General features: G+C 42.7%; 1 protein-coding gene across 1 annotated transcript in view; it reads right to left on the reverse strand.

The window, feature by feature from the left end:
* Positions 1 to 6,154: 6,154 nt before the first annotated feature.
* Positions 6,155 to 14,527, reverse strand: part of LOC104505463 (dystrophin-like) — a gene marked incomplete at its 3' end in the record, with an annotated part of 62,331 nt that continues 53,958 nt past the window's right edge. The window contains exons 15-17 of the mRNA XM_010148237.1: positions 10,667 to 10,910; positions 10,183 to 10,306; positions 6,155 to 6,247 (exon numbers count right to left, since the gene is read on the reverse strand). Of these exons, the coding sequence (XP_010146539.1) occupies positions 6,155 to 6,247; positions 10,183 to 10,306; positions 10,667 to 10,910 (461 nt within the window). The remainder of the gene's footprint in view (positions 6,248 to 10,182; positions 10,307 to 10,666; positions 10,911 to 14,527) is intronic.

Below are 14,527 nucleotides of genomic sequence, written 5' to 3' on the forward strand. Positions count from 1 at the left end.
GCATCCAGCCAGGGTCAACCCATCAAGGTAGATGCTGTTCAAGAAAGAGGATGATCTTTGCCCCAGAGCTGTTGTAAATGATAAAACTGTAAACAGCGTATGGGACAGATATATACAGGAGAACACACTGGTCAGGATAACAGTAACCTAATTGCTGTTGAGATTTTTTCTAGGCATGGCAGCCTGCAGGAGAAGGGAAGGAAGACAATAAATAGCTTTGCAAGTATTTTACAAGGAGCAGAACAAGGGTCAGCAACAGAACAGAGCTGAGCAGAGGTGGTACAGGGGAGGAGGGGGTGGAGGAAGCGAGTGGCATCACTGACCACCACAGGTCTGAGCTCAACTACAAACTCCAGGTAACAGAAATGGCTGGGCAGCCTGGACAGCAGAGGTTACAGTTTACTGAACGGAGGAAGCTTTATTCCCTTCCTTCCTCTCTCCCTCTCCCCAAGACCACACTCACTATTGGAAAGGATAACAATAGGCTTGAAGTCATGCTCTGCATGTGGGTTTTCATTTTGCCCCTGCGGGGAGCCTCAGCTCAGGTTATGTCTAACCGCATGGGCTGGCGGTGCGCAGAGGTACCAGAGTGAGCTGGGCATGCAGGAGAGGTGCCGTTTCGGTTCTAAGGACTTCACCTGGCAGGCCTGCCGACCCCTCTAGAGGAGGTCCTTTAGAGGAGCGCCTACACAGCCTGTGATGTCCTCTGGCGATTCTATGAGGAGCCATAAATTCCCTAAAAAATGCCTTCTAGGAGGGAAGATGAGAACCTCTCACCAATGTAAGTCATGCAACAGAAAATCCTTCAAAATGAAGATATCAATTCCATTGCACACTTTGGGCTTCTTCTGAGGAAGAGCCCCGAGGTTTAGGTGAGCAGGTGGTGTACCTCAGGCCTCCAGAAACTGCAGCATGGTACGCTTGGGTATGCAAGAGCCCTGGGCATGAACTGAGGTCCAGCAGAAGACAGTTTAACTTGGGACAAGAGGAGACCAGGAACCATCTACAAGCAAAATACTGGATCATAGTTTCACAGATCATGAAATTATTTGGTTTGGAAGGGACCTTTAAAGGTCATCTAGTCCAACCCCCGGTGCAATGGGCAGGGACATCTTCAAACAGATCAGGTTGCTCAGAGCCCCCTTCACCGTGACCTTGAGTGTTTCCAGGGATGGGGCATCTACCACCTCCCTGGGAAACTTATTCCAGTGTTTCACCACCCTAATTGTAAAACATTCCTTATACTGAGTCTGAACCTACCCTCAAATATAGTTTAAAACCACTGTCCCTTGTCCTATAGCTACAGACCCTGCTAAAAAGTTTGTTTTGATCCTTTTGGAGGGCTTAAGAAATGCCTACCTGTCTGCATAAGCACCTAAAATTGCAGCTACATAGTGTCTGATTTAAATATCTATGAGACAAACTGTATTCTACTTGAAAATTAATGTATTTAAAGGTAGCTGGGATAGTTCTGCACCACACGGAACAGCTGGTGAGGGAAGTCTGTGGTGAGTAATCAGCCCGATAATTTGTTAAATGCAACAAAGAGTACCACTACTACAGCAACAGCTAATTTCTTTTGGAAGAAGATTAAAAAGGGTTTAATGGATTTTACTTTATTTTCTACTTTGCACATGAATGAGCGCGTGTCTCTAAGTTTTAAGGCAACGAGTAAGGTTTGGCATAAATTGCAGAGGAAAAAGATTGTCTGTATTGCCGCAGTTCTGAAAATTTGTATTCTATAAGGCATCAAAATACTGATACACAATCCATGGGTGCCTAATTATCTATTACTCCTGCTCAAATCAAGATTTCCTCTCCTTACAAAATAGAAGAGTCCTTCTTTACTTTTTTCTTTTTTTTTTTTGAAATCTACATGACATTCTATCACAGGCAAAGGTACAGAGAGAGCAATCAAATCAAACCTGAAAGCACAGGCACTAATAAAAACCTTCATACATCTATGCAGATTCAGATCAAAGCAAAGAGCACAAAGCATCTACTGCACTGCCCCCCCTCACCGAACTTGGGAGAAGGAAGGGCTGCAGGGGGGAGAGACCTGGATCTGCAAACAGCTTTTTTCCTTACAAAAAGGTTCCTTGAAGTTTTGTTAAATTCATTAACATATTCTCAGTTTACATCAGGACTGAGCATTATAAATCGTGGAAGGTCGAGTCCTGCCCATCACCACCCTAGCAGGAATCTGCAGAGCAGCTCAGACACTTCAGTACCTTTACGCAGCAGGAGAGTGATAAGGGATCTCAGTCATCTAGGCTCAATGTGGACTGATATGGGATGTAAGAATATAGCACATGGGATAAGAGAAGGGGATACAGTCCAGAAGAGGCCGGGCTAGCTCAACTGGAAGAGTATTTACAGAACATCCTACAGTATAAAAACTCCAGGATACTCTTCCACTGACTCAATAAAGTGTGAAAAGTCTGTGTTGTGAGATGTTTTGCTGTCAAAATCAGAGAAACCGCGTTGTCTGCAGTGCTGAAAGTTTCCAGTTCCACTTTGGACATCAGTCCCATTCATGACAGAGCCTGGCTGATCCAAGAGTCAGAGGAGAAAATGTGTCTGGAGTGCCTGTATGTGACTGAGATAAAAATAAAACAAAACTCGTAAAATATGGTGCTATTCTTAGTGCCATTCATTTATTGCTGTGGGGTCTTGTAATTTCACTGCACAAAACAACATCTGTATTAAGCAACACACTATGTTATTTAATGTGGTAACAGCGAGTACCGATCCCTCTCCAAATGTTCCCATGTGACGTCATGGCCTCCTAGCTCTTTTAAGCCATCCTGGTCTCATTCCTAACCACAATTTGGCTCCCACTTCCTCATTATCCACCAGCTCTGCATGGAAAGCTCCCTCACCAACTTCAGTTGGCTCAAGAAGTTCTGCCCCTAACTTCATCTCTCCGCTTCATTCACAGAAAGCATTTGCCATAAAATCACAAGCGCGAAACACGGCCCGCTCCACCACGAGATCCACCTGAAGCGGTGCAACTTGTCTGTCCTCAGCGCTGCAGAAAAGAGGAATTTGGCTTGAAAAATACCGGCCTGCCAATCTTACTTTCTAACTGTGAACCTATTCCCTGGAGATTTAGTAGCTTGGGCACAAATACAGCATGAAAATGTTTTCATCTGTGGCCCATTATCAAGCAGGGTCAAATAAACCACCGAGGTGGTATTTAATGGCAGATTTCCACTAAATGTCAGACCTCTGGCTTTGACATCTGTTTTGAGTTAGCACAGCAGCTGTTTGAAGCAGCTGCAGCAGTTGTGAATTTGCTGGGAGAAGCAAAGTTAAAGAGGAATGAATGGGAAACCTTGTAGATTAAAAGGAAAGAAAAATTCCTTCAGGACAGCAATCATCAGGTATTCAGCAGAATTTCCCTCTCCAGAAATAGAACAGCTTTCGGCACCAAGAGTCAGCTGTGCAAGGAGCATGGAGGTCCTCTGCTCCTTAGGAAATGCCATGAACTGACAAAAGATTAAACTGAAGAAACAACAAAACCCTACAAAAGTTACACAGGGACACAAGTTATTGCATCTGCTTACGAAGGTCCATGACACAATTTGTTTAATACAGGCTTCTCTAAAATACATTCAAAACGATGCTACGAAGCCCTGATGCCTTTTTAAAAACAACCATATGCAGCAAAAGCTTGGAAAAGATCATAATCAAAACAAATCTATTTCCAGGTGAGTGACAATTAATTACTACTACATTTTAATGTTTTGTTTCAGAAGTCCAAAAAAAGACCTATTATTTGCCTTAGAAAACTACTGGCCATTCTGCAAGTAATTTTCCAGGCCCTTTAATACAACCCTAGATTTCCCCAATTGATCCCATTTATAAATTTCAAGTTATTTATATGGATGTTTTTCCTTTCCTGGATTTCATTTTGTTATTCTCATTTTCAATCTAGGTAGGTTTTGATGAGTGCTCTGTGCCCTTTGTAGTTCTTCTGGAATTACACGGCCGATGAATATCAGAGCAGACTTCTCCTTCTACAGCACTAGTATGGAAATAAACAAAGCTACTTCTGTTACTAGTCAACCTTGGGCATTTAATCCATCTTCCTTCTAGTTTTAATTCCTAAAGCTAGTACGCATCGCATGTGGTGCCATCTTACCCAAGTGGCGTGAATTCACCTTTCAAATAGCATTTCATAAGCTCCTGTATCACAACACACTTCTGAATGCAAGTCTGACATGACGGAGTTTCTTGCATATGACAGTTTTATATTAATCCTTATTAAGTAGAATTTAAAAAAAAATGTATTTTTTATAGATCCGTGCTCACCACTTGTTTGGGCTTATTGTTCTGTTTCCTAGATACCTACAAATAGCTTGAGATTTGATTCACGCTCTAGTGCAAAGAAATAAAATACTGCTTCCATGACGCCCGAATCCTTACACTGCACCCTCTTCTCAGGCTGCTTTGCCAAACTGCGTTCACTCTTTTGCAATTACACTGTGATCTGAGATACTGATCTGCACATCTCAACAGCAAAATAGTCCCTGATGAAGTGGTCTGTTGAGATGAATCAACCCTTCTCCTCTTTTCCCCTTCCTGTTTTGTAAATCCCCTACCCCCATGGAATCTGACTGACCATGGCATCCTTCATCTGACAACGCAGGTCTGTGTGAGGGTGCGGCAAATTGGCTGTGGACGTTAGCTTTGTTTATGTGGTACCACCTGAGTACCAGTTAATCATTAAAATGGGAGCAGAAGAAAACTCCAGTAACTGAAGTTTGCACGAGACCTCAGCAGAATTGACAATGTCAGTAGCTTTCTGTATCGACCAGTGAAATGGAAATCCATTTGCATGGGTTGCAGGACAAACTATTTATCACAGAGGTCCTGACCGTTCCTATTTCTCAACCAAAAGCAATCATACAAACCTGGCATTTGCAAATGCATCAAATGATACATCAAGAATGCAGAAACCTAACTGAAGTCCTAATCTCTTTAGCCAAAACTTGGTTCAATTCTCCAAAAAGTGCACGACTTTGTCTCCCAGCTGAATTAATGTTTTGTGCAGCCAGAGAGGAAGAGGCAGATTCTGGCTCAGCTCAGTAGCGCTTTGGACAGGCCCAGAAAAAAAGTCCTGTGGGAAGCTTGACTCTGCCCAAAAAGCCTGTGCTTGCTCCTGGCTGCTGCACCAGAAGCTCCTCTCATGGCTTGGCTGAGGAGGACAGAAGATGACAGGTGTCAATAAAGGACTCTTCCTCCTCCTCCCTCGCAGCCCTTTATACAGCTAGAGAGTATTTTTGCCCTTTAGGGCTGCTAGTCAGGCAGGAAAGCGTGTAAGCTGCGACCTCTTTAGGGATGCTTGTGAGCACATACTACGCTTTTGACACAGTTACTGAATGGAGAAAAAAAAAAAGGGAATGCCTTCTTTGTATTTAAATGACCACATTTTGCACAAACTTCTCATCTCCTGCTAGGAATCTAAGCCATTTCTCTTGGCAGCAGAGCATTTGCTCTGGGCTGAGAAAGGAACTTTCTTAAACAAAAAAAGGCTGAGCAAATAAATGCCAGTAATGCAAATGCTTATCTTCAGCAAACAACGGGAAGGAGCAAAACGGAAGCACTGAAAGGCAATGCTGTGGCTGTACGCACACGTGCAGCCTGCGCTCGAGAAAGCAGCGGCCCGCCCGTGTTTCCTCCGCTACTCTGAACCCAAGTGCTACAAGGTCAAGAACCTCGACTCAGAAATTTAATATTCTTTCAAACCAGATTCTTCCTGGAGAAAGGTAAGGACAGAAGAGGAACGTGCTAAGATATGTATTATAAATAAATCAGTAAGGGGACTGACTGAAAAGGAGAGCAGCTGCGAGGAAAGGAACACAGCAACAGGGAAGAGGAGAAGATGCACATGAAAAAAAGGTGTTCCAGACGGACAACGCTTCATCGACGTATCTAGCAAGGGCTACCTGTGGAGGAAGCTTAAGATAAAGGAGGAGCAGGCTGCTTCTCCGCTCTGAATAAGACAGGTTTCTCTACAGCCGTCGTTAAAAGGAAAACAAAGAGCAGCAAAAAACCTGAAACCAGAACACAACCCCCTGAAAACATCAAGGAACAGAAAGCACTTTTATCTTCCTCCCTCTCATCTGCCGCGGGCGGCAGCGCTCACCTCTGGAGCTGGGGAAGGAGTTGTTCAGCTGCTCCATCACTTCCTCCAAACCTGTGCTTGTGTCCTGGGGAGGGCTGAGCAGCTCATCCTCGCCTGGAAAGCAAATCCACACCACTGCGTGAGAGCCACCGCGGAATCATCTGCTAACAGCTTGCTCCTGCCTATGTCCCTCAGGAAGCTAAGGCTGTTCACTTAAAACAGTTTCTGCTTAGTACACCATCAAAATGTTTCTCTTCTTTTTTTTTTTAAGGATCCAAGCGAAATTAAACACTGAATTTTAAACAATTAACACTGACTTTAATTCGTAAAAAGAGATTTAAAGAATAATCTATTTTGGTAAAACAAGTGGGGTAAAATGCCTGCTAGAAACATTTAGTTCCGTAAATGATACTCGTTGTTTCAGCTTCTCTTATTCTATTAAATGGCAAAAGAAATTGCTGTTGTGAGTGCTGCTATTGAGCAGCTTTCTAATGGTGCTGGATTCATGTTAGCACTGCTTTGCCTAGCTGTGTAAATCAGCAGAAACCCAGATTCTCATCTGCATCGGTATTAATATTTCTGACAGTTTAATTGCATCAGATTGGCGCTCCAAGAACATTCAATTGTACTGTAAAAGGGTTTAGCAGCAGTTTAATAAAGCGAAATACATTTCTCCCACTGAATAATTTCTATAACCTGATTATAGGGCAGCAGCTTAATGGGAAATGCAATACATTTCATTTTTATTGGTGGTTTTTTTTGGTCACGGTTTCAGATAACTGAAATCCATATGTTGATTTTACTGCAGACCCTAGCTTCTAATACAAATCTAGCATCTGAAAAAAAGAATACACCTACAGGATATATTCACAGTGAGATTCTCCTTTTTTACTGGGTTTCTTTTACCCCTATTAAAACACTAAAGCAATTTTGCCTGTTGTAACAACCATGAGAGGTATATCCTTATTTGGAAAATGACTTGATGCTTTATTGTAACATGTCTTGTCCTACTCAACTTGAGTAATAAACTGCCTGATTTTCTACTAGCACTTACATGGTTACTGAGGTGCTTCACGCTAGTGGAAAGCCTACTCAAAGAGATGCTAACAGAACACTTCAGGACTGCATATACTCCCTATTATTAGGCTTAGTGTCGGCCTCACCTTACGGCCACGAGTTTCACAGGAGTTATTACTGACCAGGAGTGATTTTTCCCACTCCAGTACAGTAAGTGACCTAAAATATCTGCAAAAATCACTTAATTCATATAAGTGATGGTCTTCATATCAGCTTCCCTTATTCCATTAATGGTCTAAAAAATAGCTGCTGAGACTGCTTGCAGTTTGCTCAGCTTTCAACTGGTGCTCAGTTCACACAAATCAACTCACACTATGAGTTACTTTCACACCAAGTGCTGCACCGGCTGAGGTGCTGTAGCAGAACTAACATCCTTCCAGCCTCCAGCCCGGACGTCAAGGTGAAAACACAGCGAGATCTTGCTCACAGCGAGATCTTGCTGCTTCTACCCAGGCCAAGGACCTTATCCGTGTGCCTGCAAACACCACCCGGCCCTGAAGACTGCAAAGAGAGCTCTACTGTCCTGGCCAAAAGGAACTGAGGACAGGCACTGATTTCCAAATGTCCTGGTAAGCACCGGTAGAAACCGAACTGTGTTGATCCTCAAGATACTGCTGTCTTTTCTATTTAAAATGCGTTATTTTTATTTTTTCTCATTTGGATGATTTTTTCTGAGCATTTCCTTGTATGTGACAACATAAGACATCAGCCAGGCAACCCGACAAAAATAAAGACACCTTCAGACCTCAGTTATCTCTCTTGACCCAAAACAGTATTCCCCATTCGTGCTTCTGGAAAAGGCTCAGAGAGCTGGGTGGGTCTCAAATAGTCTGGTGGTCCCTGGACAAATTAAGTTCAGCAACAACCCCCTGGCTCACCTGCATCAGAGAACCTCCTCTGCCACCACATTATTGGGGGAGAAAGGCCAAAGACCCAGACTTTCCCATTAGGCCTCAGTGAGAAGAAAAGCAGAACCTTTCCACTTGCCCGGGTGTATTTCAGATTGTCAAGGGACAAGCTCTTCTATCTGTAAATTAGGATCTGACTGGGCTGTGGAAACGGCTGGGCAATGCTGCTGGTGGAAAACCTTTTACAGTCATCTCTCCTTGAGAAAGCAGAGACAGAGAAGTGCAGTGGGTCTACCAAATTTAAAAAAAAAAAAAACAAAAACACCACAAAAACAGGTCTCCTTTCAAAAAGAAAAATACATAAAAGCTACCACTACATTACCTCATTGCCTGAGAGGCCTAAAGAACCTCAGTAGTTTCTGGAAAGTTATGAGTCCTTCATCATTGGGCACATGCCTGCTGCATGGGAGCATTCTTTACAACACCCCACTGGTTCCCTTTCACGACATCAGGAATATCTGAAGTTGTGCTTCAGAAAACCCTCAGACCAGCCAGCAAAGCCTTCTGATGTGAAAGGAGACTCGACAAACTAAATCAGTTGCGGTTTGTTAGCTCGGTTAGTAATTCTTTTTATAAGCTCCGCTCCATGCTGCCAACAGTGTTGCCTTGCTAAGTCTCAACACGATCATACTGATAATGATTCAACATTTCACTAGCCTTCCACATACTGGCTCAATTGAACAAGCAAAAAACCCCAGTTAATATCTCAACATTTGCTTTAAATAATTTTTAGCAGTTTATATGATTATATGTGTGTTAACTAATTAATTTCAGTCTCACGAGTTCAATGGGAATCATTTTATATCGAGCCAAATAAAAAGAAGTACATTATTGTATTTTGTCCTACTAAACAATGAAATATGAAACCACAAGGCTTTGAATCAAATGGCTGGGAACCACTGTCTTCCTATCTTTTCTTGTGTATTTTAATTAACATACTTTCTGTGATGAAATTCATGCCATCTCTTCAGAAACCCACAAAAATTACGCCGCCAATACATTTTGTCTACTCTGTTGCAAAATGTTTACTCACTGGTAATACAGTTAAAGAAAGATGTAAATGAAATTGCTGTTACCTGTGATTGTACCCTCACCCTCAGGATTTAACGTAAGCATTCCTAAACAATTTATTTCACCTTTTTTTAGTTGTAGGGCATACAGACCCCATCTTGTTTCATAAGGGCACAGGCTGATGTTACTGCCTGTGCTGAGGATGGAGGGAAAAGCCCCTGAGCAAGCTGTATCTCCCACCACGATGGCACTCCAGGCACAGCAAAACGTCCCCTCCCGTTCAATTTCTCACTGTCATCGACTCCTTTACTAATTGCAGTGTAGAGAAAAGCTCTCACTTAAGCCTCTCACTATCCCCCAAAGCCTCCCTCTAATACACACTAAACGTATTTCTGTGTATGAAATATTACCTCGCTGAAGTAATTTAGGTACATTTGCTTAAAGATGCTGCAATGGTTGATTGCTTTTTTAGTACCAGAAAATCCGTACTACTCAGTAATAAATACTTATTAATTATATAACAGATAGGAAATTAGGAAAATGCTACAGAGCAGTTACTAAAAGCACCAAAATAATAATTCCAGCCTCTAGCTACGAAATGTTATTATTTAACCTTACTCCACAACTCATATGATGTACATTATCACATCTAATGTGATATTTAGAAAAGACACTAGATGAGCCCTGCCTAGGACAGCTCAGTCCTACTGACTGAGCCACGACATACTAAAAATAAGTACACATCAGTTAACATGGGGATGATTAATCACACATTTCACCTCTTAGCCATAATTGACACTATGTACATTTAAATCAGTCATGTCATGCTTAATATCTGAAATTCTAGCTTTTTAGTAATATTTCATTAAGCAATAAGTCCATAATGAAGACATAAACAGCCAGATGGCACCGAAGACCACTGAAAATGTCTACTTCATTCTCATTTAACTGAACAGGAAAGCAGAGTATTTTCTGTCTTTAAGGACTTTTTTTTTTCCTGGAAAATGGGACTATTAACAATTTTTTATGAGAATATGAACTTTGTTGTCTTACCCATGGTTTCTGAAGTCTGGCTGCCAACTACACGAAGAAGCATTGGCTGACTGCTGTCCGACCTCTGCAAAGAGGTAGAAGGAGACGACAGTGTTGTACCATTCACCTTGGCTTCTGCCTGCGGCTGAAAATTGAAGAAAAGAAGAAGAGATTGTTATTAACAGCTCAGTACAGTTGCACACATCTTTATGTTTGTGTTTTTTATTTATTCCATGAATAAACACAATCTTCTGTCTGTTTTGAAGTAAATACATCCATGCAACCAGTGGATTTGAATTATGAATAAAACAAGGAAGAAAACTAGTAAGAGCACCAACACGATTTCACCTTCTCACTTGCAGCCCATAGAAGAATTTCATATTTTCTCTGACTAGTCTCTACAGATACGATTTCTTGGTCTGTTGTCATTATGGGTAACGCGTGACACCCTCCCTGTTTGGATGATGACTCTGGAGAGATCTAGAAGAAAGGCCTGAGGGCTCACCTGCTCCAGCAGCTGCCTCAGCCTGTGCAGCTGCGACTCCAGCTGCTTGTTATGATCCTCCAGTATCTGCATCCTGGCTTCCAGGCGGCCCTTGTGCTGGCGAAGCAGCTTGGCTTCTGCAATGAGCTCAGCATCCCGGGGGCTTTGGGGAGAAACGGGCATCATCTCCGGCGGGGACGGCAGTGGAGACAGTCCTTTGTGGTCATGCTGTTGCTTCAAGCGGTCATATTCTGCTTGCAAGTTTCTGTTGAGAAGCAGCATGGAGGCAAAGCTTTACAAAGCAGAACAGGCAGTGCAGGCTACCCTCTGCACGGGGGCAGGGAGAAGGCACCTCCTCTCATGTGACCGAACCCATGTGTCTCACTATCAGGGGCAGGGGCTCACCTCCCCTCCACTCTGCTGAGTGCATGTCCGTGCTGGCTCACACCTCACAGGTTTGCACGGAGCTGGTATTATAGAGACCTGCGATGCAAGCGTTGCCTAAAGGCTCTCTGCGTCACCAGGATTCACGATTAATTCCCTTCCAGGGCACACGATGAAGAAGGCTGGCTGGGATCCAGACACGTTCACGGCGCTGGGGTACAGTCTGTCCTGGGCTCAGCCTTTCATCCTTCCCAGCAGAAGTCGGACTGCCTGTTCGCTTCCACGCACGAATACACTCGAGGAGTGATTAGTGCTAAAAGAGGACTTTGAGTGATCAAAGCACTTAACAAACCCCAACCAAAGCGTGTGCCACCTGGCCAACCTGTCACTACACTCTAAAATCACTAACCAAAGACGAGGAAAAGACAATTGGTGAGCTCCTCTGTTAAACTACACTGCACTAACTTTTGGGGCTAAAATTTCCATCCTCGCTTGGACTGCCCTGTCTAGAGTGCTGCAGCCTACTCTAACTTTAGGACACTGCTAAGCCTGTACTTGTATTCTGTAAAATTCCAGTTTTACTCCAATAAAACAATCCATAGAATAATATGGCCCATAGTGGCCCACATGAAAAAAAAAAAAATCATATATCAAGCAGGAAGAACACAGAAGGTAGGAAACTGAAAACCTTGTTAGGGATAACACAGTCCAAAAATGCCAAAATAGGAACTTGTAACAGAAACTTTGTAGGCAAGGGAGGCCTAATAAACTGCACTGGGATTTTGTTGCTATGATGTTCCTTTACAGCTTCCCAGAGGGGGAGAAAATGGCTCAGTGCTCTGGTAACTGCTTACTCATCACAAGCAATGACCCAGATTTTATTTTTTTCCAACTTGCTCTTATTTGAGGTTGTGAGAACAGGCACTTTTTGCCAGTTCTTCCTGCAAACCACAATACACACTGACAGTTTGGTCTGGAGGCTTAATAGCACCTCAGAAACCTCCCAGTAAACTTTATTAAGCTCTGGAACACTTCTAAAGGTATGTTACTGTGACCAGAACAAGAACTAAAACAGTACGCACCATTTCACATGGATAAGAAAGCGATGCCAAGGACAAAGACAGGCTACTGACTGTTCTTCAGATGTAGTTGTGCCCCTCAGAAGCTGCAAGATAGACACGTCCTAACCTGGAACAGTGCCCCCCTCCCCTGAACATGATCCCTCAGGGACGTCTGACCTACACAATCTCTCCTCTGCAGAAATTTTAAAGGGTTAAAATAAGGGGTTGATCATTCTTAGCTTCAGGGTGTCCTGAAAGTCAAGATTTCTTTCTCTAAATCCCACACAAAGAGAGGACAGGACAGGCTATAGGAAGTGTTCTAGCAGCTGTTATACATACTGTTTTTCCTGGTTTTTCTCCTTTCCTGGTTAGCTAAAAATTCGATTCTGCGTGAAGGTGGCTGACAAGTTCTTGAAGAAAAAAACCCTAAATAACTGGCAAACTGGAAAATCCTTTGGATGGCAAATCAAGAGGCTGTTATAAATATCAGTTATTTTCTGTCAAATTAAGAGTTTTATTCAAAGAATGCTTTTTGGTTTTTAGGAAATACAGAGTTTCAAGTCCATTGGAAGAAAGAAAGGTGGGCCATACTGGGTGTTGCCTTCCACATGATTTAACTGTCTTCTGACCTAAACGAATGGGTGAATAATTACTAAAAATATAAAAGGAAATAGGAATGAGAATGACAACAGTATCCCACATGGTCTTATTGCAGACTGTTTACACAGGATTGATCATTAAGCTTGTTTTTCACAAAGCTTGTAGACTGTAGCTATCACTACCCAGTGAGGAATTTCCCACATGTATTACACAGGCAATACTCTGCAAACAGCAGACTCCAAAGTTTGAAGTGCTGTGAAGCACAAGATAAAATAAGGGATAGTAAATAAATGCACTTGGTCATACTTACAACATAATTAGGTACCCTGCTACAAAGAAATCTACAGTTATCACCTCAACTACCAATACAGAGAAGTCCTTCCAGTAACTGTGGTACTGAAAAACAAGTGAGGACGAGGAAGTAACTCTGATAAAAATGCCTTCATTTCTGTTACAAAATAGTTAAAAACTCTTTCTGAAAGCCTACGGGGGAAAAAAAAAAAAAAAGGACATTGCATATTATCCATGCAGAGACAGGTCTGAATTTCTGAGTTCTGAAATTAAACACAGTAATACTGTTGGAACCAAGGAATGTCGCGTTGAAGGTCGCACATGAGTTTGTCCAGAGCACCTGTGTCTCTGAGCTTTCCAGCCACCCCTTTTCAGTCCAGCCACACCATCCTTAGTCCAGAGAATTAAGACCCATCACAGCAATGGCTTTCAGAGCTGTAAGAGCGATGAGGAGTACAGACAATCAACATCATCATAATAATTGGGATCTAACAGAGAGGAATGAAGATTGGTATTAATACCAGGGGGAAAAAGCTCAAAAATAAAAAAGAATTTGAAAGCTGCTGTAAGAATATCCTAGAGGAGAGAAGAATCTGCTTTTATTCCTACCTCTGGAATACTTTTAAGCTGTGCGGTGAAAAAGGATTGCTGCTGCAAGCCAGGCATCCATGGCACTGCCCACAGCCCTGAGAGTAAAGCCTCTGTGTCCTGAGGAAAGGAACACTCTGACATTTTCAGCATAAAATGGTAAGAAAGAGAAAGGGGAGATAAAAGCATAACCCTCTCTAAATGAGTGTGACCGAGCAAGCACGGGCAGTAGCGGGAAACCCAGCCTCCCTTCACCACAGCTCAGGCTGGGTGACTCTTATACCTGGCTGTCACAAACACACACTGCTGCACCTTCTGGTCACTGGGAAAATACATTCTACCTCAGTAAGAGAAATAAAAGCATATATTCCATGTGCTATGCTTGCACTTCTTTGAAGAATTCACGAAGAAAAATAACAGAGGAAGCATGCAATGTAACCTTGATTTATGCAACTGTAAAGGGCTGGGTAGTAAAGAGCTCGTCAGTTATTAATCACATCTATCACCGGCAGCATTAATTGCCTGGTGATGGAAATCCTACTGGACCCCATTTGCTGAGTAATCTTCTCAGAGGCAATTGAGAATTGGTGGATTTGTGTTATTTTTCATTTCCCGACAGAAAATCAGTGGTCTGAAGGAATGGGCAAAGCTGGTAACCGAACCCCCTACCCATGTCACTCACTAGAGTGCCAGCGTTTTACTCACAGTGCTTCACACTCAGAAGATTTAGTTTCCTTCTTCAGTGCCAAAACAAATACCAAAAGGAGCCCCAGCATGTTCAGAAATGCATCACTTTTCGCTATTGGCAACTATACAGAAGAAACTTATTTGTGGAGGCCATTCATCAGTCTTCAGATCTGAAAGAACACCACAGCTACATGGAAACAGGGCAGCTTTGAGATTTGGGGTGTTAGTGCTTCCCCAGTGGCACACAGCCCACGTCAGGAAAGCAATGGAA

The sequence above is a fragment of the Eurypyga helias genome, unplaced genomic scaffold (genome assembly GCF_000690775.1).
Source record: "Eurypyga helias isolate BGI_N326 unplaced genomic scaffold, ASM69077v1 scaffold28813, whole genome shotgun sequence".
Classification (NCBI taxonomy): Eukaryota; Metazoa; Chordata; class Aves; order Eurypygiformes; family Eurypygidae; genus Eurypyga; species Eurypyga helias.